The sequence below is a fragment of the Pan paniscus genome, chromosome 19 (genome assembly GCF_029289425.2).
Source record: "Pan paniscus chromosome 19, NHGRI_mPanPan1-v2.0_pri, whole genome shotgun sequence".
Classification (NCBI taxonomy): domain Eukaryota; kingdom Metazoa; phylum Chordata; class Mammalia; order Primates; family Hominidae; genus Pan; species Pan paniscus.
Window position 1 is genome coordinate 57,935,021 of NC_073268.2, and position 27,806 is coordinate 57,962,826.

The 27,806-nt window shown below is 38.7% G+C and overlaps 2 protein-coding genes and 1 pseudogene across 2 annotated transcripts; 2 read left to right on the top strand and 1 right to left on the bottom strand.

Annotated features, from left to right (window-relative positions):
• LOC117976538 (coiled-coil domain-containing protein 144A-like) overlaps nt 1-27,806 on the bottom strand; it is a 104,907-nt pseudogene that overhangs the window by 40,603 nt on the left and 36,498 nt on the right.
• LOC117976449 (regulator of nonsense transcripts 3A-like) lies at nt 4,996-8,128 on the top strand. Its single transcript, XM_055101572.3, has one exon. The coding sequence runs from the start codon at nt 6,709-6,711 to the stop codon at nt 7,540-7,542; it is 834 nt and encodes a 277-aa protein (XP_054957547.2). The 5' UTR covers nt 4,996-6,708; the 3' UTR covers nt 7,543-8,128.
• LOC129394397 (small ribosomal subunit protein eS28-like) lies at nt 10,535-10,933 on the top strand. The gene has a single exon (XM_063598726.1). It carries the CDS (start codon nt 10,595-10,597, stop codon nt 10,802-10,804), a length of 210 nt encoding a protein of 69 aa, XP_063454796.1. The 5' UTR covers nt 10,535-10,594; the 3' UTR covers nt 10,805-10,933.

The window sequence follows — 27,806 nt, forward strand, 5'->3', positions numbered from 1 at the left end:
AAAACACTGAAATTTGATAGGTAATGCAGGCATCAAGGCTGAAGAGGAATAAATCTGGGAAGCCTGCACAGAGTCACCAAGCACTAGGATTACCTCCCAATCCAGAAACTAAGGAAGGGGTGGGTGAAGGAACTGTGCAGCACCACACTCCCACCAACGAACTCTGGGATACTAGCTCCCAGAGATCCCTGGACCCACACAGACATCTGAACTGGCAAGAGGAACTGGCTGACGAATAGGCAGAGGCAGAGCTCAAACCCGCATACAGCCCAGAAGGTTTTGCACCTGGTACAGCTGCAGCAAAACATGACCATAGGCACCCATCCCCCCAAGGCTCTCCATCTTGCTCTGAGTGACTCTAGCTCCTGCTTACTGCCAGGCCAGAAGACAGTAGGGCTGCATTTACCATGGGACTGCAGCATATCTGGTCTGTGTACCTTCTTGTCCACCAGCCCCTCCCAAGGCCCCTGCCTAGCTACTCACGCAAGGGTAAGCACACAGCACAGCCTCCACTGCCCCATCTGAGTGCTTTGCCGGAGGCCTGGGAGCAGTTCAGCCCCCACCCTCAGCACAGCCAAAGCTCAACCCCACGAGACCAGAAGACAAAGTCATGAACCTGGTCTCAATACCCCCAGGATTCAAGCACACTGCTCAAGTATACTGAGCTGGTATCTGTGGCCTGAGCTCAAGAAGAGGAGTAGCTTTCTCTCTCACAATGCCGAGAAGAGAGGGCCCAAGTTCATATGCCAGTGTGGGAGCCGGGTGTGCTCCCTCTGCAACAGCAGTCCCCAACCTTTCTGGCACCAGGTGCTGGCATTGTGGAAAACAATTTTTCCACAGACGGTGGGGTGGGGATGGTTTCGCGATGGAACTGTTCCACCTCAGATCGTCAGGCATTAGATTCTCATAAGGAGCACGCAACCTAGATCCCTCACGTGCACAGTTCACAACACGGCTCGCGCTCCTATGAGAATCTAATGCCGCTGCTGATGTGACAAGAGGCAAAGCTCACGTGGTAATGCTCACTCACCAGCCCTCCCCTCACCTCCTGCTGTGCGGCCCAGTTCCTAACAGGCCACAGACCAGTACTGGTCTGCCACCTGGAGGTTGGGGACCCTGTTCTACAAGATCTGTCCAGGAAGGGTGTAACCTGTCTGTCCACAGCCTCTGCCTGAGGGAGCACCACTGCCTGAAACAGCTAACAGTCCAGTTGATCTGGGCACGGAAGGCTGGGGGACAAAACTACCTAGTTGGGCCTGCCCTGGGGGCAGACACTGGAGGGAGGCCTGGTTGGGTGAGTGCGAGCTAAGTGCTCCCCACAGCCATCTGCTGGGCAAAAAACCCTGGGCTGCAGGTACCACACCAGGTGCACACCCACAGAACCACAGCCCTGCCCGGGGATCCTCCCCCCTTGACCCACATTATATCAACAGACGACCTGCGGATCCGCAGACATACTCTACAACCTGCTCTGACTCTACCAAGCCCAGACAACCAGCACGTCCCCAGAGAGTTGTAGGTCTCTCGGCAACCTAACTTTTGGCTTGGGCCGCTGCCCTAAGGGTGGGAGGTGTGCAGCCCTCAAAATTCAGGTGTGGCACCAGTGATTGGAGGGGGCTCTCCCAAGTTCCAGGAACTGATTTGGTTAGGGGGTTATCTCTCGCCTTCCCAATCCTACTTCTCCCCCTTCCCCAGAGCACTGCTGCCAACACGCTGAAATAGAAAAGAGGCATGCCAGCCCGTACTCTAGAGCACCATCTCCTGGATTGCAGACTGAATTACACCACCAAACAAAAATCATTATATACCTTCAACACACATCTGTGAAACCCAATGCAGGAAAGTAGCCACAAGGAAGGAACCTGTGTAGAGTCCTGGCCATCTGAAACCACCCAGAAAAAAAGGCCAATCAACTACACACAATACACACCACAAACCCTCAAGAGAAAAAAAAGAACATAAAAACAAAAATCCCCATCCAAATGACAGGAATTTCAAAACGATAAAGAAACATCAGCATTTTCAGAGGAGGAATAATCAGCACAAGAACTCTAGCAATTCAACAAATCAGAGCATTTCATTACCTCCAAAAAATCACACAAGCTCCCCAGCTATAAATTCTCACCAGATTAAAGTGTAATGACATGCTTTATCACAGACATGTGATTCAGAATCTCAATGGCAACAAAGCTCAATGAGATTAAAGAGAAAGTTGAAATCCAATCCAAGGAAGCCAGTATAACCATCCAAAAGTTGAAACACGACAGAGCCATTTTTAAAAAGAATCAAACTGAACTTCTGGAGCTGCAAAATTCAACACAGGAGGGACCTTCAAAACCAGATGAGACCAAGCGGAGGGAAGGATTACAGAGCTCAAAGACCAGTCTTTTGAGTCAGCCCAGTCAGACAAAAATAAAGAAAAAACCATTTTAAAAATGAACAAAACATCTGAGGAATGTGGGATTTTGTAAAGACACTAATCTATGACTCACTGGCATGGCTGAAAGAGAAGGAGAGAGAGGAAGCAACATGGAAAACATATCTGAGGATATAGTCCATGAAATTTCCCCAATCTCATTACAGAGGTTGATGGAAAAATTCAAGAAATTCAGAGAACCTCTACAACCGTCCCCAAGATACACAGCCCATCAGACTTTCCAAGGTCAACGTGAAAGGAAAAATCTCACAGGCAGCTATAACAGCTGCATCAGGTGAAAAGCTGACCTCTTTCTGGCAAAAACCTTATAAGCCAGAAAGTGGGGCCTGTTGTCAGCATCCTTAAAGAAATTGCAGCCAAGAACTTCATACCACTCCAATCTAAGCCTCATCAGTGACAGAGAAATACAATCTTTTCCAGACAAACACTAAAGAAATTCATTACCACTAGACCAGACTTACAAGAGATTCTTAAGGAGTTCTAAATATGGAAAAGAAAGAACAATACCCACTACCACAAAAACACACCTAAGTACATAGCCCACAGACCCTATTACACAACTACACAATCGAGAGTACAAAGCAAACAGCTAAAAACATCATGGCGGAATCAAAATCTCACATATAAATGTTAATACTGAATTCAATGGTCTAAATGCCTCACTTAAAAGGCACAGAGTGGCAAGTTGAATTAAAATAAAACAAACCCATAAGAATCAACAGTCTGCTATATTCAAAAGACACATCTCACATGTAATGGCACCCACAGGCTCTGAGTAAAGAGATGGACAAAGATCTGTCATGCAAATAAAATGCAAAAAGCAAGGGGTTGTTATTCTTAGATAAAACAGACTTTAAACCAACAACAGCCAAAAAAAGGATGAAGAAGGGCATTACACAATGATAAAGGACTCACTTCGCCAAGAAGACATCCCTATCCTAAATACATACCCACCCAACACTGAAGCACCCACATTCAAAAACAACCAAGTACTTCCAGACCTACCAAAAGACTCAGTCACACAATAACAGTGGGGATCTTCAACATCTCATTGATAGTGTTAAGGCAAATCATTGAGACAAAAAACTAACAAAGAAATTCTGGGCTTAAATTTAACACTTGACTAATTGGACCTAACAGACATCTACAGAATACTCCACCAAACAACTACAGAATACACCTTTTTCTCATCTGCACAAAGAACATACTCCAAGATCAACAACATGTTTGACCATAAAGCAAGTCATGATAAATTTTTAAAAAATGAAATCACACAACACCATTCTCTTGGACCACAGTGCAATAAAAATAGAAATGAATATCAAGAAGATCTCTGAAAACCACACAATTACATGGAAATCAAACAACTGGCTCCTAAATGACTTTGGGAAAAGAAAGAATTTAAGGCAGAAATCAAACAATGATTTGTAATAAGCAAAAAGAAACATCATACCAAAACTTCTGGGATACAGCAAAAGCAGCATAAGAGGAAAGCTTATAGTGCAAAACAAATATGTTGAAAAGTTAGACAGATCTGTAATTAACAATCTGACACTGTGCCGAGAGGAACTAAAAAACAAGGACAAAATAACCCCAAAGCTGGCAACAGAAAAGCAATAAATAAAATTAGAGCATAACTGAGAAAACTTGAGGCCCAAAAATCCATACAAAGGATCAGTGAAACCAAAAGTTGGCTTTTTGAAGGGATGAAAATACTGACAGGCTACTAGCTAGATAAATAAATAAATGAATAAATAAATAAATAAATAACAGAGAACATCTAAATAAGCACAATCAGAAACAACAAAGATGACATTACAACCAATCCCACAGTAATACAAAAGATCCTCAGAGACTACAATGAACACCACTGTATACACACAATCTAGAATATCTAGGAGAAATGGATAAATCCTTGGAAACCAACAAAGATTGAACCACGAGGAAATTGAAATCATGAACAGACAAATAACAAGCTCTGAAATTGAATCAGTAATAAAAAACCTACTAGCCAAAAACAGATTCAGATCAGACTGACTCATAGCCAATTTCTACCAGACATACAAAGAAGAGCTGTTAACAAACCTGATGAAACTATTCCAAAATATTGAGGAGATACTTCTCCCTAACTCATTGTATGATGCCAGCATCATCTTGATACTAAAAGCCAGCAAAGACACAATGAATAAAGAAAACTACAGCCCAATATCCCCAATGAATGTAGACACCAAAGTCCTCAATAAAATATCAGCAAACAAAATCCAGCAACACATCAAAAACTTACTTCACCACAATCAAGTCAGCTTTATTTTTGTGATGCAATTGGTTCAAAGTACACAAATCAATAAATGTGTTTCACCACATAAACAGAATGAAAACGAAAAACCATATGATCAACTCAAAAGATGCAAAAAAGCTTTCAATAACGTCCATCATCCCTTCATGAAAAAAACACCCAACAAATTAGGCATCAAAGAAACAGACCTCAAAATAATAAAGGCCACTCTATGACAAACCCACAGCTGAAACCATACAGAATGGGCAAAAGCTGGAAGTGGGGGCTAAGTGCAGTGGCTCATGCTTGTAACCCCAGCATGTTGGGAGGCGAAGACAGGAGAATCACTTGAGGCCAGGAGTCTGAGACCAGGCTGGGCAACACAGTGAGACCTTGTCTCTATAAAATAGTAAAGAAAAAAATTAAAGAAAAAAGAACAAAAACAGTTGGAAGCATTCCCCTTGCCAACTGGAACAAGACAAAGATGCCCACTCTCACCGTATGTATTCAACATAGTACTGGAACTCCTAGCCAGAGCAATCAGGAAAAAGAAAGAAAGAAAAGGTATCCAAAAAGGAAAAGAAGCCAAACTATCTCTCTTTGCTGATGATATGATTCTGTACCTAAAAAACTCTAAAGAGTTTGCCAATTTATCCTGGAACTGATAAATGACTTCAGTCAGGACACGAAAATCAATGTAAAAATATCCATAGCATTTCTATATACCAATAAAGTTCAAGCTGAGAGACAAATCAAGAATGTAATCCAATTTATAATAGCCACACACAAAAAAGCAAAATACTTAGGAATGCATCTAACTACAGACATGAAAGGTGGTTACAAGGAGAACTACAAAACACTGCTGAAAAAAATCATGACACCAAATAGATGACACCAAAAAAATGGCAAAACATTCCATGCTCATGAATTGGAAAAATCAATAGCATTAAAATGGCCATACTGCCCAAAGCAATCTACAGATTCAATACCATTCCTATCAAACTACTAATGTCATTTTTCACAGCATTAGAAAAAACTATTCTAAAATTTCATATGGAACCACAAAAGAGCCCAAACACCCAGAGCCATCCTAAGCAAAGAGAATCCAGCCTGATGCATCACATTACCCAACTTCAAACTATACTACAGTAAACAAACGCTACACTAAACAAATCAGCACGGTACTGGCACAAAAACAGACACATAGACCAATGGAACAGAACAGAGAGCCCAGAAATAAAGCCACATGCCTACAACCATTGGGTCTTTGACAAAGCCGACACAAATATGCAATGGGGAAAGGACTCCCTATTCAATAAATGGTGCTGGGATGACTGGTTATCCATACACAGAAGAATGAAACTTGACCCCAGCTATCACCACATACAAAAATTAATGAAAGCTGAATTACATTCTTAAAAGTAAGACCTCTAACTATAAAAATCCTACAAGAAAACCTAAGAAATACACTATTAGAAAGCAGCCTCTGAAAATAATTTATGAATAAGCCCTCAAAAGCAATTGCAACAAAAGTCAAAATGAAAAATTGGGACCTAGAGGGGAGGGAGGGGAGGGAGGGGAGGGAGAGAAGGGAGAGGAGGGAGGGGCGGGGGCCGGGCCTCCCAGCGCGGTACGCGGTGCCTTTTGAGCTCCTTGTGCACGCTCCGCCCCGGTGGGAACGGCCGCGCGCTCCCCGCAGGTGGTCATCTGCCCCCTGCCTCCGGGCCTCACCAAGGAGCAGCTGGAGGAGCAGCTGCGCCCGCTGCCAGCACACGACTACTTCGAGTTCTTCGCCGCCGACCTGAGTCTTTATCCTCATCTCTACTCAAGAGCATACATTAATTTTAGGAATCCTGATGACATCCTTCTTTTTAGAGATCGTTTTGATGGATATATCTTCCTTGACAGCAAAGATCCAGAATATAAGACGTTTTTAGAAACCTACTGTGTGGAGGAAGAGAAGACCAGTGCCAACCCTGAGACTCTGCTGGGGGAGATGGAGGCGAAGACAAGAGAGCTCATTGCTAGAAGAACCACACTTCTTTTGGAATATATTAAAAATAGAAAATTAGAAAAGCAGAGAATTCGAGAAGAGAAGCGAGAAGAACGGAGGAGGAGAGAGTTAGAAAAGAAACGTTTGCAGGAAGAGGAAAAAAGAAGAAGAAAAGAAGAAAGATGCAAAAAAAAAAAAAAAAAAGAGACAGATAAACAGAAGAAAATTGCAGAGAAAGAAGTAAGGGTTAAGCTTCTTAAGAAACCAGAAAAGGGAGAGGAACCAACCACAGAGAAACCAAAAGAAAGAGGAGAGGAGATTGATACTGGAGGTGGCAAGCAGGAATCCTGTGCCCCCGGTGCAGTCGTAAAAGCCAGGCCCGTGGAAGGCTCGCTGGAGGAGCCCCAGGAGACGTCACACAGCGGCAGTGATAAAGAGCACAGGGATGTGGAGAGATCTCAAGAACAAGAATCTGAAGCACAAAGACACCATGTGGATGATGGCAGGAGGCACAGAGCTCACCACGAGCCTGACCGGCTTTCCAGAAGGAGTGAGGATGAGCAGAGATGGGGGAAAGGACCTGGCCAAGACAGAGGGAAGAAGGGGAGCCAGGACAGCGGGGCTCCGGGGGAGGCCATGGAGAGACTGGGAAGAGCGCAGAGGTGTGACGACAGTCCAGCACCCATAAAAGAGCAACTGGCAAACAAGGACCAGCCAGCCTTGCAGCTGTATGATCCAGGAGCTCGCTTCCGAGCGCGAGAGTGTGGCGGAAACAGGAGGATCTGCAAGGCAGAAGGTTCGGGGACTGGTCCTGAGAAGAGGGAAGAGGCAGAGTGAGTCACTGCACGCACCTGGCCTCCATGGACGAGCGAGGGCATCCCAGAAACGTGTAAATGACCCCGAGTGTGACTGGGAAGGAGAACTTATTCCTTACCAGGAAACTGGAAGCTAAAAATACAGAGGGTGACATAGAAACACGCAGAAACCATTCTAAAGAAAGTAGTGATCTTGTATTAAATTGAGCAGAATTCTCACAGATTTTACCATTCCTGTTATAAACTAGTATTTGTTGTTTAGCCAAAACAGAAGATGATTTCCACTGGACAGTAGAAAAATATGTGTAAAATAGGGAAGAAAGTTAGTATTGGATCAGTGTGAGTCCTGAAGCACTTTCAGTGCTGTGAGAACGACATCCACTTTGGGTTTCATTCGTTTGTAAGCAGAGGAGCTGTCAGTCACTCGTGCTTCTCGGTGGCCTCTGAGCCATGGTGTCGAGTGAAGAGTAGTTCTTGTTTGTTACAACCTTTGTGAGTCAGCCATGCCTGCAAAGTGTGCTGTGTTTTAGTCCTGGTAGGAATATTTATCAGAGTTCACACTATATAAAACCCAACAGCTTCAACTATTGCCCTTTCAACAGTTTTGCCACTGACCAGACAAAAACGGTTTCAGTCTTTGGATGGATGTGTTTGTGGTTTGTAACCATTACGGTTTAAATCATGATTTAAGAATTTGCCCAAATAACAGAAATTTTGTTCGGGAAGGGATAAACTAGATATAGCATATACAGCCTGTTTTTGAGTTTTAGATACTTTATTTGTAAATAACTTAAAATAGCTTTCTGAAACCGTGCATTCTGTAGTTTCTTCCTTTCAGTGAAATTGCTAAATGTGAATGTATTTTTGGCACTGCGATTTTAACCATTTATTAAGTAAAAATTTTGTTAAAGAAAAAAAAAAAGAAACAAAAATTGGGACCTAGTTAAACAAAGGAGCTTCTGCATAGGAAAAGGAACCATTCAAGAGACTAAATAGGCAACCTAAACAATGAAAGAATGTATTTACAAGCTATGCATTGAACAAAGTTCTAATATCCAGAACCTATAAGGAACTTAAATCAACAAACAAGAATTTAAAAAAATATATAAAAGTGGGCAAAATACATTAACAGACACTTCTCAAAAAAAGACATAAAAGTGGAGAGCAAACATATGAAAAAATGCTCATCATCACTGATCATCAGAGAAAAGCAAATCAAAGCCACAATGACATACCATCTCACACCAGACATAATGGCTATTACTAGAAAGTCAAAAAATAAGCAACAACAACCCAGATTTTGGCAGAGCTGCTACAGCGAAAAGGGAATTCTAATACACTATTGGAGAAAATGGTAAATTCGTTCAGCCACTGTGGAAAGCAGTTTGGAGGTTTCTCTCACAGAACTAAAAGTAGAACTGCCATTCAACCCAGCAATCCCATTAGTTGGTTAAATATCCACTTCCCACCACCAAAAAATCATTCTACCAAAAAGACACATGCACCCAATGTTCACTGCAGCACTATTCACAATAGCAAAGATATGGAATAAAACCAGAAGCTCATCAATGATGCACTGGATTAAGAAAATGTAGCACATATACAATATGGAATACTATGCAACTATAAAAAGAACAAAACACTGCCCTTTGCAGCAACATGGATGCAGCTGGAGGCCATTATCCTAAGCAAACTGATGCAGAAACAGAAAACCAAATACTACATGTTCTCACTTATAAGTGGGAGCTAAACATTGGGTACACATGGACATAAAGATGGGAGCAATAGACAGTGGGGACTATAAGAAGGGGGACTGGGTTGGACAATGGTTGAAAAATGACATGCCAGGTACTATGCTCATTACCTGGGTGATAGGTTCAACTGCACCCTAAACCTAAGCATTATGCAGTATACCTGTGTAACAAACCTGCACATGTACTCCCTTAATCTGAAAGTTAAGAAAGAGAAAGAATAAGATAAAAATAAAATGCCCTTTATAACTTGCAATAAAAAAACACCAATAACATTCTTCACAGAAATGGAAAACACAATCCTAAAATTCATATGGAACTGCAAAAAAGCTAGACTATACAAGCCAAGCCTGAGGGAAAAGAACAGAGCTGGAGGCATCACTCCACCTGACTTCAAAATATATTACAAGGTTACAGTAACCAAAAGAGCAAGGTCTTGGTATAAAAATAGAAAATTAAACCAATGGAACAGAATAGAGAACGCAGAAATAAATCCACATATTTACAGACACCTGATTTTCAACAAAAGTATCAAAAACATACATTGGGGAAAGAACCCTCTCTTCAACAAATGGGGCTGGGAAAAGTGGGTATCTGTAAAAAGAAGAATGAAACCAGGTCCCTATCTTTCACCATATACAAAAATCAACTCAAAATAGATTAAAGACTTAAACATGAGATCCAAAATTATAAAACTACTACAAGAAAATATATGGAAAATGCTTCAGGACATTGGTCAAGGCAAAGATTTTATAGCTAAGTTATCACGGGCATATGCAAAAAAAAGCACAGGTATAAAAACAAAAATACATAAGTAAAGCTATATTAAAATTAGGTTTCTTCACAGCAAAGGAAACAATCAACAAAGTGAAGGAAACAACCAACAATTGTAGACTGGGAGAAAATATTTACAAATCTATTCATCTGAGAAAGGTCTAATATCTAGAATATGCCAGGAACTCAAACAACTCAACAGTAAAAATTGTTAATAATCCCCCCTGAAATGTGGACAAAGAATTTAAATAGACATTTCTAAAAAGAAGACATACGAATGTCCACAAATGTATGGAAAAGTACTCAACGTCACTAACAGGAAAATGAAAACAAAATCCCAAATAAGATATCGTCTCACCACAGAATGGCTACTATCAAAAAAATCAAAAAACAAAAAACAAAAAAACCAGAAGTAAAAAATCCTGGCGAGGTTGGAGAGAAAAAGAAAACTCTTATGCACTCGTGGAGGGAATGTAAACTAGTAAAACCATGGAAGTTTCTTAAAAAGCTAAAAACAGCTCTCCGCCAGACCGTCGCCGCGCCGCCATCATGGACACCAGCCGTGTGCAGCCTATCAAGCTGGCCAGGGTCACCAAGGTCCTGGGCAGGACCGGCTCTCAGGGACAGTGCACGCAGGTGCGCGTGGAATTCATGGACGACACGAGCCGATCCATCATCCGCAATGTAAAAGGCCCCGTGCGCGAGGGCGACGTGCTCACCCTTTTGGAGTCAGAGCGAGAAGCCCAGAGGTTGCGCTGAGCTTGACTGCTCGCTGGGTCTTGGATGTCGGGTTCGACCACTTGGCCGATGGGAATGGTCTGTCACAGTCTGCTCCTTTTTTTGTCCGCCACACGGAATTGAGATGCTCCTTTAAATAAAGCGTTTGTGTTTCAAGTTAAAAAAAAAAAAAAAAAAAAGCTAAAAATAGAAGTGTCATATGATCCAACAATCCCACTACTAAGTATTATCCAAAAGAAAGAAAATCAGCATATCAAAGGGATACCAGTATTCCCATGTTGATTGCAGCACTATTCACAACAACCAAGATACAGAATCAACCTAAATGTTCATCAACAGATCAATGTGGTTGATGAGTAAAGAAAATGTGGTATATGTCCACAGTGGAATACTATTCAGCCATAAAAAAAAGAATAAAATCATGTCATTTACAGCATGGATGAGGACATTAAGTGACACTAAGTGAAATAATTCAAGCACAGAAAAATAACTACTGTATGTTTTCACTCATGTGGGAGCTAATATTTAAAAAAAGTTCACGGAAGTAGAGAGTAGAACTGTGGGTATTAGAGGCTGAGAAAGGTACAGGGGAGTAGAAGATGGGGAGAGGCTGGTTAATGGATACAAGATTACAGTTACATAGGAGGAATGAATTCTAGTGTTCTGTTGCATTGTAGGGTGAATATGGTTAACTAATTTTTTTTTTTTTTTGAGACGGAGTCTTGCTCTGTCACCCAGGCTTGGCGTGCAGTGGTGCAATCTCAGCTCACTGCAATCTCCGCCTCCGGGGTTCAAGCCATTCTCCTGCCTCAGCCTCCCAAATAGCTGGGATTACAGGTGTGTGCTACTACACCTGGCTTGGCTAGCTGATATTTAAAAAGCTAGAGGAGAGGATTTTGAAAGTTCACAACACAAAGAAATGGTAAATGTTTGAGGTGATGGAATATATTAATTAGCCTGATTTGACCATTATACATTGTTTACACATTATCAAAATATCACTGTGTATACCATAAATATGTACAATTATACAGGTCCACAAAAAATCGAAGGAAGCCAGGTGTGGTGTCACATTCCTGTGGTCTCAGCTACTTGCGAGGCAGAGGCAGGAAGAATTCTTGAGCCATAGAGGTCAAGGCCGGCCTGGGTAACATAATAAGACACCATGTCTAAAAAAAAATACATCAATAAAAATAAAAGCAAAATCATTCATCCTATATATAGACTATGGGTGAAACTTAGTGACTTGCTTCTAATGAACAGAAAGTGTTAAAAGTGATAACCATGTGGCTTCCAACATTACGTTAGAAGAGGCTCTCTACCGCAGACTGCTCACCCTTGGACCCCAGCCCCCATGTTGTGAGGAAGCTTAGGCCACAAAGAGAGCCTAGGAGTTCCAATGTACATATTTGGGCAACCTGCCCCAGCTAAAGTTCCAACCAATAGCCACCATCAGCAACAGACATCTTAGTGAACAAACCTTCAGATGATTCTAGTCCCTCAGCCTTTGATTTATCCCAAGTGAAGCTGAAGGGAGCAGAGGCAAGCTGTCCTGGCCAGGGTTTTCCCAAGCCACAGATTGGTGAACTAAACGAATGTTGTTCTTAGCCACTCAACTTTGGGTAATTTGTTAGGAAAAAATAACCAGAAAAATAAATTTAAACAAGGAGACAACAAGAAATAGAATAACATACCCAGTAGAAATTAGTCTCCTTTAAAGTCAGATCTAAAAAATGTTGAGGTTAATTTATTAATGGCAAACAACTCTAATGGGAAGCAGCAGACAACCAGGAGAAGGATGTAAGAACTACTGCAGAGGAAGTTTAGAAAAAATTCCTTTCGATTACAAATTCTGATGACTAAGCCAGTGAGGCTTTTAGAATTTGTCCCCCAAGTTATGAAATAAGGAAGATGAAGAACGAAGGAGATATATAATTTGAAGTATAAAGTTGAAAATACCAGAAATATTTGATTAATAACCAAAAATCAGACATTGTACCTGATTTCAATGAACTGAAATTCTAAAAGTGATAAGCAGCTTTGGATATTTATTAATCAATCTAGGATTCAATCTTCATTTCCATTTCCTCAGTGAGAAAATTAACAAAATATTATGGAATCAGTTTTAACAATCTCAGAAGTAAAAATGTAGTGTCCTTTGAGTGTTAAGCTATTAAATGCAATTTCCCCTTTACCTTACTTCAAGCTCATTTGTATGGAGAAGGGAAGAGCATCTCATCTTTATGTTGTATCAAAATGCTTCTCCATATCATACAAATTGGCTCTGAAATTTTGAAATTCATACAACTAATTCAACCATTTGTTTCTGATAAATGCCTGGACATGACCTGATTTCCAGTTGCTGCACTCCTGGAAGTTGTTCTTTGAATGGGTTGAAGTATTTATTCAATGAATTATGTATTGAACTACAAAAGCATAGCTATGCATCTCTATTTAAGCAAAAGGAGGTAAATGCAGGGAACTCTGGTTTCTGAGAATGTAGTATCTGTGCCAAGAAGAGGATTCAGCTCCGGGAGTGTACAAGAGAACCAGGTGCTGGGTCAAAAGAGTATCTAACTGTAAACTGCAACATGATGAATTAGCTCAATTTCCAATGAGGAAGGATGACAGCCTAGACTTAATCTTGCCCTTCATAGATAGTTAAAATCTACACATGACTCTATGACTTACAATGAGTTAATAAAAACATAATGCAGTAAATAGTAGATGGAGTCAGCATATCCTGTGACCAAGATTTGATGGAAATGGGAATGAAGAGAGAGGCACTGGGTGAGAGACAAAAGATATGACTGGAGAAAAAAAATTAATGGGATCTGTCTTCGTAAGCCTGACTCTCATCATGTCATGGAGTCAGCAAGGCATAAGCTGGCCATACACTCCTTCAAGAAGCAAAAAGTGAAATTAAAGACATTCTACTACTTGAATTTCTATTCTTACATAAGACAACTGGTAATAAGCAACAGGACTGAAAATGAATTTTCCTAAAATGTGATTTGCTACTGGCATAAGGATAGACATAGCTCAGTATATTAGAACTGAGAATCCAAAAACAAACACACACTTTTATGGTCAAGTGATTTTCAACAAGGGTGTAAAAAAAATTAAATGAGAAATGAATAGATTTTTCAACAAATGGTTCTGGGAAAACGGTATATCCACATGCAAAAGAATAAAGGTGGACTTCACCAAATGTCATATCTAAAAGTAACAAAATAGAACCGCTACATGTAGGAACTAAAACTATAAAATTCCTAGAAGAAAACATAGCCATAAATCTTTGTGACTGCAAAACAAACAAACAAAAATTAACTGGACTTCATCAAAATGTGAAACTTCTGTGCTTGAACAGAGACCATCAAGAAAGTGAAAAGGAGGCTGGGCATGGTGGCTTACACCTATAATCCCAACACTTGGGAGGCCGAGGTGGGAGGATTGCTTGAGCTCAGGAGTTCAAAAACAGCCTGGACAACATAGTGAGACCTTCTCTCTACAATTTAAAATTATATAAATTTTAAAAACATAATAAATCATAAAAAAGAAAATAAAAAGGAAAGCCATTGAAAATATTTGGAAACATATCTGATAAGGGACTTACACCTAGGGTATATAAAGAACTCTTAAAATTCAGAAATTTAGGACAACCCAATTTTAATGTGGGCAAAAGATTTGAACAGATATTTCTCCAAAGAAGATATACAAGTGGCTCATAAGCACATAAAAAGAGGCTTAAAGTCATTCATCATTAGGGAAATGTGAATCAAAACCACAATGAGGTACCACTTCATACCTCTAGGTTGGAATCCTTTTGCAATCAAAAATATGAAAAATGTTGGCAAGGAAGTGGAGAAATTAGAACCCTCATACAATGCTGATGGGAATGTAAAATGGTGCAACCACTTTGGAAAGCAGACTGGCAGCTCCTCAAAAGGTTAAGCATAGTGTTACCATATGACCCAGAAATTCAACTCACATGTATATACCCGAGAGAAAGGAATACATATACAAACACAAAAACTTGTAAATAAAAGTTCACAGCAGCATGATTAATAATAGCCAAAACATGGAAACAACCCAAAGGTCCATCAATGGATGAATGGCTAAATAAATTAGTGGTATGTGCATACAGTGGAAAATTACTCAGCAATAAGATGAAATTAAATACTGATACATGTTACAACACAATGAACCTTAAAAATGTTATGCTAAGTAGAAGAAGCCAGTCACAAAAGACCACCACACATTGTGTGATCCAATTGATACGTGGTGTCCAGAATGGGCTAATCTATGGAAACAAAATAGATTGCTGATTCTTTTCAGGGTCATGAAAATGTCCTACAATTGATGATGGTGATGGTTATGCAACTCCGTGAATATATTAAGAGACCATGAATTGTACACGTTCAATGGGTAAACTGCATGGTATGAGAATTCTCTCTCAGTAAACTTGTTTTTAAAAATTCAGTGGTAGAATCTAGATATATCTCTTAATTCTCTACTTTGGATGTACATACTATACATGATTTGTAAAAAAGCACAATATATTTAAAATGAAAGGAAAATAAAGGAAGTACCTAACATTTCAAGTAGTTTGTAAATTAAAACATTTGCATTTTGGAGAACAGTACTATGGCCTTTCTGTACCAGTTATCCTGAAATTCATGAAATAAATATATACAGATTCTGTACCCATTCACAAAAGTAAAGATAAGAAATAAGACAATTTTCTGGAACATTCTATTAAACATTATCCTATAATTTAATCTGGCTTGCCTCACCATGGCAATAGAGAAATCACTAAAAAAATACTACTTCACAGGAAAAAAAAAAAGCCTCTCAACTTCTGTGAGGAATACTGAATAATTCCCAATTTACCTAAGGATCTTTGGAAATGATCCTTATTTTTAAAATGTATGTACTTATGAGGAGAAAAGGACAGAATGAAAGCCAGAGGTTAAGAAACAAGTGTATTATAAAGATAATTAAATTATAATAAAATGAATTATAATAAAAATACAAAAGAAAGATATCCACTGCAATCAGTATCCTAAAACATCTGACATTATTTCACCACCTATAGATTAACTGTTGACATGTTATGTTTCATACATACTTCACTTCTGATTTGACCCAATTTCTTCTTTGAATCCTGTGTCTCATCTAAATTAATGTGACAACGTGAGGTAGCCTCTGACGTAGGTTGTTGTTTTAGGAGATCGGTCCATTCTTGTTGGAATTCTCTCATAACTACCTGTGAAGGTATTTTTTGTTACTGATTTATAAATCACCTTATTATCAAATTATGGTAGTAAGATTTAACTCTAACTTATATACTTTGAAAAACATCAACACATATATGATTCACCTTCTTTTCCTCATGTGCACACATTCTTGTTTATTACTGAATTTAGTTAAGGACAAAGAAGGTGTTATCTTCCTGCCAAATCGGTTTTCTGTTAACTTAGGCAATAGATTCAGCCCACTACTCACTCTTCCCTGAAACATCTGCAGTGCTTAACAACCTACTGAAGTCTCAAAAAGAATTTGATACGTGGGTGGGGCTGCTGGTGGTACATCCCACACTGGTAAAATGTTTTCCCTGTTTTTTATTAGAAGCTCAAATCAACCTCAGAGTTCCTTGCATATTCAATTGCCTGCTCAGATCCTTCTAAAAGATTCCTATCTCACAATACAAGTAAAATTCCAATGGCCTTTGAGGCCCTAGGTAACCTGGCCTCTACCTCCCTCCTGATCTCAGCTCCTACAACTGTCTCACCGATTCAGTCCATTCCTGCTATATGTGAATCCTGCCACTTCTGATTAGTTTGAAAATGGGACTCAATGCCAAACAAATAAATCACAGATAGCCACAGTTACCTTTGTACTATCAAAGTTATATCCGAATGATAGGCAGTGAGCCTTGAAATGAAAATTATGAGCAAATTCTTTGTAAAAACATTCAAAGTAAATTATAAATACCAGTGGTAAGATTAAATGTAACATGGCTTTGCTGAAATTTACATCTGTCCCAAATTATGATTTAATAAAAAGTAAATGCCTTTAGGCCGGGCACAGTGGCTCACGCCTGTAATCCCAGCACTTTGGGAGGCCAAGGCGGGCGGATCACCTGAGGTCAGGAGTTCGAGACCAGCCTTGCCAACATGGCAAAACTCCGTCTCTACTAAAAATACAAAACTTACAGAGCAAGATTCCATCTCAAAAAAAAAAAAAAAAAAAAAAAAGTAAATGCCTTTAAAGAATTGAGAGGTCATAACAAGTAATTTGAGACTGAAATCGTCTCAGATTTAAGTCAAATTGATATGAATAAAAATAAAATTATACCAACTTAAATACATTACAAAATTACTGAAGGAAAAGTATTATGAGATACAGCAGTATACTTCAGTTCACCTGGGAAATCTGGAATTAACGGTCAAAGCAACCCTCCCCACTGAATCTTAATTTCAAAATACTCATGTCAGATATGAGCATTTCTGTTTATCTGCTTCATCATGGTATTAAAACATGGCCACATAAAGGCATTGCAATGATCATTTCAGCAGCATAAGACTACATCATGAGCATTAGTCTGTACCTATTAACACTGTAACTGAACTTAAAATTTCATAGGTGACACAATTTCTTTATGCAAAGTAAAGCATCTTTCAGGTTTAACTTCTTTTTCACTGGTACATTTCTAGGCTGATACAGCAAATACATTTATGATCTATACACTTTATATTCAACTAGATACAACATTTAGCCATAACCAAATATTACTTTACATTTTCTTTCAGGAAGGTTGAAAAATATTTTATCTTTCTTAATACTTACTTTTCTTCCTGCTTTCTCTTTCTCACATTGATCCATTCTTTCTTTTAAATGATTATATTCATCTATCAGCTCCTTGTTCTTCTCTTGTAGTGAAAGAATCTGCTTTTCACTCTCAGCTTGAAGATTTTTGGCAGCAGAATGAAACTGGTCTTGGATAGTACTGATTGTCTTTTCCTGACTGTTAGCTTTCTTGTGAGCATCATCCAGTTGCTGTCGAAGCAACATATTTTCACTGTGTAGTTGAGATAATCTCTCCTCTACAGATTCCTGCTTGGCAATGTATTTCTTCAGTTTGCTTTGTTCAATTTGGTACATTTGTTCAGTTTCTTTCTTCTGACACTGTGTTTGGCTGAGGTCTCTTTGCACACGTTCCAAAATCAAACTCTCTCTTCCAAGAGCATCTCTTGTGTTATGGAGCTGAATTTGTAGCCTGTTAATTTTACTTTCAGCATTAGAAAGTTTTTCAGAAAGAATCTCATTCTTAGCTTGTAGGCCAGACATATCAACCTTCATTTTGTCATGTAAACGAACCCACTCACGTCTTGTTCTCTGGAAATCAAGTTTTAGGTCTCTTGCTGTCTGACTTTGATCACAGTCACGTACAGCAGCAGCCAGTCTACAACGGTATGATTCCATTTCTATTTCTAGTCTTTCTTGGTTCTGTTTCCCATTCTCCAGTTCAGAATTGAGTATTTTGTTCTCAGCTGTCAGATTGTTCAGCTGTCCACTGTACTGGAGTATTGTTTCTGTTAATGTTTCCTCATTTCATTTTATAATTTTTTGAAGGTTATCATTCTTTTCTTTCACAACCTCAATGTCCTCAAAATATTCCTTTTCCTTTTGCTTGTTCTGATTTTTTATTGTATCTATTTCCAGTCTCAGCAAGGCAATTTCTTCCTGCAACATGCAATTTTCATGAAAGAGATCCTTTTCTTTCTGATGCCTATGAGAAATCTAAGTAAGAAAGGAAACATTCAGTAGCACTCAATAAAATGACAGATTATGATTTTCTCTGAAATTAAATAACCTGTACATGTATACAATGAAAAGATTGCCATAAGTGGATATCCAACTGGAAAAAAATATTCCATCGAAACTTCAAACCTCATAGAGCATAAATTCCCAAAACTTCATAAGTTTATTTGAAGACAATGAATCCATGAATGTAGAACATAAATAACTACAGAATTTTTAAGCATCTCAGAATTGGAAAAGACGGTCTCCAAATTACAGCAAACTCAAAGGCATTAAAGATTAATAAATTTGACTACATTAAAAAATTGGCTTTACACTCTGACATCTAACCTATACACCACCCTATAGTAAAAGCTGTAGCTTTGCATATATCTGGACAGAGGAAATGTTCCAACGTTCTTTAAGTTCTTTTTTTCCTGAGAATATTCTATAGCTATTAATTTTTCTAACATTTTTCTCATCAGTTATATAAGAATTACATTTATTCATAAATGCTAAATCTAAGCATTATATTAAGCTATTTTTTTTTTTTCGAGATAGGGTCTCCACTCCATCACTCAGGTTAGAGGGCAGTGACGCAATCAAGACTCACTGTAGCCTTGGCCTCCCGGGCTCAGGTGATCCTCCCACTTCAGCCTCCTGGGTAGCTGAACTAGAGGCACACACCCCCACACGCAGCTAAATTTATTTGTACTTTTTGTAGAGATGGGGTTTCGCCATGCTGCCCAGGCTGGTCTGGAACTCCTGGGCTCAAGTGATCCACCCACCTCGGCCTCCCAAAGTGCTGGGATTACAGGCATCAGCCGCTGCACCTGGCCTTGTACCAAGCACTTGTACATGTATCACTGAACTCATTTATATCACAATTCTGAAAGGAGAGGTCAAAAAATATGCAAGTTGCAGGATTTTCCCTAGGTCCCCTTACTTTACTTCTAGAGCTCTTCCACCAAACCACAATTACTTCTGTGTTGTAAACATATAAATATAAAAGAGGCTTATTTCAAAACACCAGTGGTAAAAAAAAAGAAGTTACAGAGCTTTTCTTAGAAAATCATGAGATTATCTGTTATTACAATAACTTACGTTTCCTCTTTATAATGTCTGAAACAGCAATAAGCATGAAACAGGGTGAAATACACTGAGCTATTTTTCTTTTCTTTCTTTTTTTTTTTTGAGACGGAGTCTCGCACTGTTACCCAGGCTGGAGGGCAGTGGCCCAATTTCGGCTGACTGCAAGCTCCGCCACCCAGGGTTCACGCCATTCTCCTGCCTCAGCCTCCCGAGTAGCTGGGACTACAGGTTCCCGCCACCACGCCTGGCTAATTTTTTTTGTATTTTTAGTAGAGATGGGGTTTCACCACGTTAGCCAGGATGGTCTTGATCTCCTGACCTCGTGATCCACCCGCCTCAGTCTCCCACACATTGAACTATTTTTCTAAGAAAAAACACTTACCAATAAATTATCACCAAGTTTATATTATGGCATATCATTGTTTTCAAAGCTCTTTGCACTGAAATGAGACGCTACTTGGAGCAAACTGTTACTCTCCTCAAAAGTAAGGGAAACGGCATCTGAAGTACGGCCGCTGGACTGGCTATACATTTCATCCTTACTGCAAGTGGAAATAATAATCTAACCTCTCCATTAATATATTAGGAAGATGAAATAATGTCTGAAAACTAGAACGTCTGTTGTTAGTAGCAAGGATTTTGAGATTGTGGAAAGATCATTAATTCTATGAAAAATAACAAATGTTTCTCCTTTGGATAAGGCCACTGTGAATGTCACTACTTGACTCTTGCAAACAAATGGAGTTGAATTAAGAACATGACTTTATTCAATGAGCCAAAAATGCCAGAACCACCATCACCACCCCCAAATGTGTGTGTGTGTGTGTGTGTGTGTGTAGTTCAAAAATCCATTGTACTTTCCAAGTTGCACAGAGTTGTTTTTTAAAAATATATTCACATACAAAAATATATTTGAAAATGACTAAAGAAAATACCTCAGAATTCATTTTCTTTCGAGCCATTTCTAGTTCCTTTTGTTTACTCGTCAGAATCTGATCTTGTAATATTCTGGCATCCTGTTCTTCAGAAAGTTGCTTCTGGGCATCGTTTCTCTCCTGCACAACCTAGAGATAACATGGAGGTTTTGGTCTAATAGCACTGAAAAAGAAAATCTAAAAGGTTAAGAGCAGAGCCTCTCTTATAAAATGGCTAAAAAGAAGTAGCCTGTTAAAACACAAGAACTTTTATCCCTCAAGAATCACTCAAATCTTAATTGCATACATGACAGCTAAATCTGTCAAAGAGGAAAAACAGTTCTTAACTACGGGAAGATGCAGCATTGTGAAATAAAATTTCTTTCAAAACATTTAACTAGTGTCCTTATAGTTTCAAAGCTATTTAGCCTGTATTTTAACATAAAAAATGTGTAAATGAACAGCTATATTAGTGATTAAACTCAACTTATCCTCCACTCTAAAAACACAGACTGAGCATCTATTAGATGACAAGGTTTACAGTAAATAATTTTATCTATAAATGTCATAGTTCATTCTTAAGAGGAAATAACAGTTTTGGTTTATTTTAAACCTAAATGATATACATGAAGCCAAAAAATTATAAGTAATACCGATGAAACATAAAGTTAGAAAAATGAAGTTTACACCAAAGATTAATTTACCAGATCCAAGTTATTTCTTACTGTCCTCAATTCCTTAACAAGTCTTCTCAGATTCCATTTAAGTTGTTGCTTTGTTTCAACCACTTTCCCACACTCCTCTTCTTTTATTCTTAACTGTTCACTATCTTTATTATACAACATATCGGCATTTCTTTTCTCCTCATTTTCTTGTTTTAAGGCAAGTCTGCAGTTAAACATGGATTACATTAAAATGTGTTTTGTTAAAAAATAAAAAAGTTTATTCTGTGATCTGGCTCTTCCCATGTGGGTTTATTATCCTCATAAAAACTCCTATGCTCTTGTTTCCTTTCTAGTTCTCATGTTTTTAATTTCTCACTTTGATCTCTTCCAAGGGACATATATATTTGAGAGGTAGTGAGGAAAGAAATATTCCATTAACTGGTAAGTTTCTGTTACTAGCAACCCTGGTAAATATTATGGAAAAGCATATTTGAAATTTTTCAGTAAAGTTACAAGTTGAAAATTACTTCTTTTTCATGTTATGCAAGTTGAAATTAATTAGAACAGATCTTTAAAGTTAGCTAATTTAAAAGAAGTTACTGTTTACAAACAAGTTTAGAGATTCACTAGAAATGCATTTTCATCTTCATGAAATAGTGTATGTGTAGTCATAAAAATGATTTACAGTGTAAGATAACACCTTCAGATGTCATTCACACAACATGTATCTGCAGATTACTATAATCCAAGACTAGCCTAAGCTGTCTATAACTGTTACCCCATCCTTTTTATGTTTCTCTTTTGGGTAACACTTTCAACTTATCTTCTTGATTCTTAAGTATTTCATCACCAATTTTAAAATCCCTTTTTGGAACAAGACAGGATCTAATATTTCATTTAAAAGTAAAGGATAATATGTGTTTCAACAATGAATTTGGAATTAATTTTATCTGCATATGAGAGATATGGAATAAAATAATCATCAATTACTGTCCATTTTACTTATTTCGTGCATATTTAGAATAAAACTGGAAAGTCCTAGCCAGAGCAATCAGGTAAGAGAAATAAATAAAGGGCATCCAAATTGGAAAAGACAAAGTCAAACTATCTCTGTTTTAGCTTAGAAAACCCTAAAGACTCCTAGATTTAATCAATGAAATCAGTAAAAGTCTCATGTTACAAAATCAATGTACACAAATCAGGAGCACTAGTAAACATCAAGAATGACCAAGGTGAAAATCTAATCAAGAACCTAATCCCTTTTACAACAGCTGCAACAACAACAACAACAACAACAAAAACCTAGGAATATACCTAACCAAGGAGGTGAAAGATCTCTAAAAGGAGAATTAGAAAGCACTGCTGAAGGAAATCATAGATGACACAAACAAATGGAAATATGCCCTATGTTCATAGATTAGAAGAATCAATATAGTGAAAATGATCATATTAACCAAAGCAATCTACAGATTCCATGCAATTCCTATTAACATACCACTGTCATTCTTCACAGAATTAGAGAAAGTACCCCTAAAATTCACAGGGAATCAAAAACGAGCCTGAATAGCCAAAGCAATCCCAAGCAAAAAGAACGAAGCCAGAGACATCACATTACCAGATCTAAAACCATATGACAAGGCTAAAGTAACCAAAACAGCATGGTACTTGTATAAAAGTACATACGTAGACCAATGGAACAGAATAGAGAACCTAGAAATAAAGCCAAATATGTATAACCAACTGACCTTTCACAAAGCGTACAAAGACATAAACTGGGCAAAGAACACCCTATTCAATAAATGGTGTTGGGAAAATTGAATAGCCACATGTAGAAGAATGAAACTGGATCCCTATCTCTCACCATATATAAAAATTAACTCAAGATGGATTAGGCCTAACATGTGGCTCACATCTGTAATCCCGGTACTTTGGGAGGCCAAGGCAGGAGAATGACTTGAGCCCAGAAGTTTGAGACCAGCCTGGGCAACATAATGAGACCTCATCTCTACCAAAAAAACCAAAAAATATGTATATATATATATATATATGGGAAACTACCTACTGAGGTACAATGTGTACTACTCAGGTGATGGGCGCACTAAAATCCCAGAGTTCACCACCATACAATTCATCCATTTAACCAAAAACCAAAATATATATATATATATATATATTTTTTTTTTTTTTTTTTTTTTTTGAGACAGAGTCTCGCTCTGTCACCCAGGCTGGAGTGCAGTGACACGGAAGCCAAGGTGGGAGAATCACCTGAGGTCGGGAGTTCAAGACCAGCCTGACCAACATGGAGAAACCTTGTCTTACTAAAAATACAAAATTAGCCAGGCGTGGTGCCAATGCCTTTAATCACAGCTACTCAGGAGGCTGAGGCAGGAGAATAGCTTGAACCCGGGAGGCAGAGGTAGCCATGAGCCGAGATCATGCCATTATACTCCAGCCTGGGCAACAAGAGTGAAACTCTGCCTCAAAAGAAAAGAAAAGAAAAGAAAAGGCTTCTGCACAGCAAAAGAAATAATCATCAGAGTAAGAGAACCTACAGAATAGGAGAAAATATTTGCAAACTATGCATCTGACAAAGGACAAACAAATCAGCAAGAAAATGCAAATAATCCCATCAAAAAGTACACAGATGACATGAACAGACATTTTTCAAAAGAAGATGCCCAAATGGCCAACAAACATATTTAAAAATGCTCAACAGCACTAATATTCACGGAAATACAAACTAAAACAACAAGGAGATATCACCTTACTCCAGCCAGAATGCTCATTATTAAAAAGTCAAAAAACAATAGATGTTGGTGCAGCTGTGGTGAAAAGGAAATGCTTATACACTGCTGGTGGAAATGTAAATTAGTACAACCTCTATGAAAAACAGCAGACAGATTTCTCAAACAACTAAAATAGAGCTACCATTCAATCCAACAATCCCCTACTGGGTATCTACCCAAAGGAAAAGAAATCATTATATCAAAAAAAACACCTGCAAACATATGTCTATTGCAGCACATTTCACAATTGCGAAGATACGGAATCAACCTAAGGGTCCATCAACCAATGAATGGAATAAATAATATGTGGTATATATATGTCATGGAGTACTACTCAGCCATAAGAAGAATGAAATAATGTCTTTTGCAGCAACTTGGAAGGGACTGGAGGCCATTATTCTAAGTGAACTAACTCAGGAATGGAAAGCCAAATAAAACCACATTCTCACTCATAATAGGGAGTTAAACTATGGGTGCACAAATGCAGACAGAGTAGTATAATGGACATCGGAGAATCAGAAGTGGGAGAGTGTGGGAGGAGGATGAGGGATGAGAAACTACCTACTGAGGTACAATGTGTACTACTCGGGTGATAGGCACACTAAAATCCCAGACTTCACCACCATACAATTCATCCATTTAACCGAAAACCACTTGTATACCTAAAGCTATGAAATTAAAAAAAAAGTTTTCAAAAAGAATAAAACTGTATAAATTTTTTGAAAATTACTTTGGGTTTAGAAAAGTGACCAGTTCATGCTCTGTTGCTTGAACTATAAATCAACACAAACATTCTTGTGAAAAATTAAGAAATATTGATCAAAGGTCTTTTTAAAAAGTTCCTATATTTCAACCAATAATTCTATATTGGAGAATTTATTCAAAGCAAACAGTTTAGGAATGTAGAAAAACATTTATATAAAAAATGTTCTGGGCTGGGCACGATGGCTCATGTCTGGCATACTAATGATTTGGGAGGCCAATTTTACAGAAGGAATGCTTGAGGTTGGGAATTGGAGATCATCCTGAGCAACATAGTGATACCCCATCTCTACAAAACACTTAAAAAGTTAGCCAAGCATGACAATGTGCACCTGGAGTCCCAGCTACTTAGGACGCTGAGGCAGGAGGATGGAGTTCAAGGCTGCAGGGAGGTATGATCACACCAGTGAACTCCAGTCCCAGGCACAGAGACCCTGTGTCTACAAATAATAGTAATGATAAAAGATGTTCCTTACATCATTAATTATAAATACAAGATAATTTTAATACCCAAATTACAATTTGTTAAATGAATAACAAGATTTTATATGGTGGACTTCTATATGGCCATTTAGATTGCAAGGAATATACATTTATTTATTAGAAGAGTTCACAGTTAATAATTTGTTTTATTATTTCCAAGAATTTCATATTCCACAAGACCAAAAAGGTTTCTCCCCCATTAATCTGCAGAAGGTAAGTCAGCAGTTACAAAAATTCTGATATATTGTCTTTAGTATAAATATTTCTATAGAAATAGAACATCATACCTCAAATCGTACAGCTCTTTCTCCCATTCAATTTTTTGAAGTTCTAACTGTAATTTTGTCTTTTTTGTTTCAGATAGCTCATTTTGTAGTACACTGGCCATATTTTCCATTTGTTTAAGTTTTACTGTAAGTTGGTCACAGTGATTATTCTTAAGTTTCAGTAAGTGTTCACACAAACAAAATGTGTCTTGGATTCTTGGTAAGCTAGCAGAATCTGTGTCAGGGAGAAAACAAGATAGAAATAAAATATATGAGTACTTTTTAGGTATTAAAAAACTGTGCATTTTTAACATTGTCTCCTTCATACATTGAACAAATATGCACTGAGTGCCTACAAAGTGGGAGACATTCTACTAAGCTCTGCAGATAAAATAGATAAGACCTCTACTCTCATTTAGCCTTAAGTGAAGTGAGGAACAAACACAACAAAAATGACAATTATAAATTCAGATATATGGTGTAAGAAAACAGAGTTCTATGATCACACAGAAGAATTTGATCTATAATGGGCCCAGGGAAGATTTCCCTGAGGAAGAGATGGCTACACTGAGAAATGAAGAGTGAGAAGGAAGCAGTTAAGCAAAGGGGTAGAAAAGCATTCTTGCCAGTCGACAGCAGGTGCTGAAGCTCTGCTGGAATCTGCTTCTGGCCACAATGGACAGCAAGTACTGATTTACCTTCTTGCCTGAAACAACCAAAAAGAAAACAGACAAAATATATTATACAATGATTTACCAGGCAGTGGACTTCCGGTAATGAAGACAATGATCCCCGTAAGACAGGAAACAAAGGAAATTCATCCAACACTCCAGCTCCCTGCCTTCACGGAGTTTCCAGGCTACCGCACAGAGAGAAAAAACTGACATAGAGTCCACCAGATTCCCTGAGATGAGATGATGAAGCTGAGAGTCTCGTAAAGCCAAGGCAGACAGAGATCACGAAACAGAACACCGGAAAGGAGACAGAGTACAGGGAAAGAACACTGAAGATTTGCAAAAATACCTCCTGGCTATCTAGCAGAGTAACAAACAGCACATGTGTGCCAGAAAACCGCCCCAGATCAAGGGGAAAAAAACATCTAAAAAACACTGGAAAGAAACATGTCTGGTGTTCACGATGTGCCAAAAACAGTGTCCATTCCCATGAGTGATGCTGGGAAAACTCAGACTTCGCATGGCAATGAATAGAGTCATCACAAAGATCTTGCCCCAGGAGCAGGAAATTAGACCAAATCATAAAAGCAAGATCAGAAAGATCAAGCTGTTCATATGGAACTCAACTGTATATTAAAATTAAGCTCAAGCAGACAGGCAGAGGCATGGAAGATTTTTCTTTTCTTTTTTTTTTTGAGACGGAGTCTCGCTGTGTCGCCCAGGCTGGAGTGCAGTGGCTTGATCTCGGCTCACTGCAAGCTCCGCCTCCCGGGTTCACGCCATTCTCCTGCCTCAGGCTCCCGAATGGCTGGGACTACAGGCGCCTGCCACCGCGCCCGGCTAATTTTTTTGGTATTTTTAGTAGAGACGGTGTTTCACCGTGTTAGCCAGGATGGTCTCGATCTCCTGACCTCGTGATCCGCCCACCTCGGCCTCCCAAAGTGCTAGGATTACAGGCTTGAGCCACCGCGCCCCGCCGGAAGATTTTTCTTTAAAGCAAACTACACTTGTAGAGATTCAAATTACAATGTCAGGAATGAAAGCTAAAATGGATGGAAGTGAACACAGATTAGACATCACCAAAGAGAAGATTCATAAATTTGAGACATCAGTGAACTATGAGAAAACTTCAAGCAGGAATAAGTCCCCAAAGAGGGAAAAAGAGAGACAGAAAAATAAAAAAAGAATGGCCAAAACTTTCTAAATGTAAAGAAAACTATAATCGTACAAATCCAGAAGTATCTGGCTGGGAGAGAGGAAATGAAAGTATACTATTCCAATTTTCTTTTTTAAAAAATTTCAATAGCTTTTGCAGTAACAGGTGGTCCTTGGTTACATGAATAAGTTCTTTAGTGGTGGTTTCTGAGATTTTGGTGCACCCATCACCCAAGCAGCATACACTGGATCCAATCCGTAGTCTTTTATCCCTCACCCGCCTCCCACTCTTTCCCCACAAGTCCCCAACCTCCATTGTATCATTTTTATGCCCCTGCATCCTCATAGCATAGCTCCCACTTACAAGTGAGAACATACAATGTTTGGGTTTTCATTCATAATTTTCTTATGCCATATATG

Coding starts and splice junctions, on each gene's coding strand:
- LOC117976449 (XM_055101572.3), top strand. CDS start 6,709: ATGGAGGCGAAGACAAGAGAGCTCATTGCTAGAAGAACCACACTTCTT.
- LOC129394397 (XM_063598726.1), top strand. CDS start 10,595: ATGGACACCAGCCGTGTGCAGCCTATCAAGCTGGCCAGGGTCACCAAG.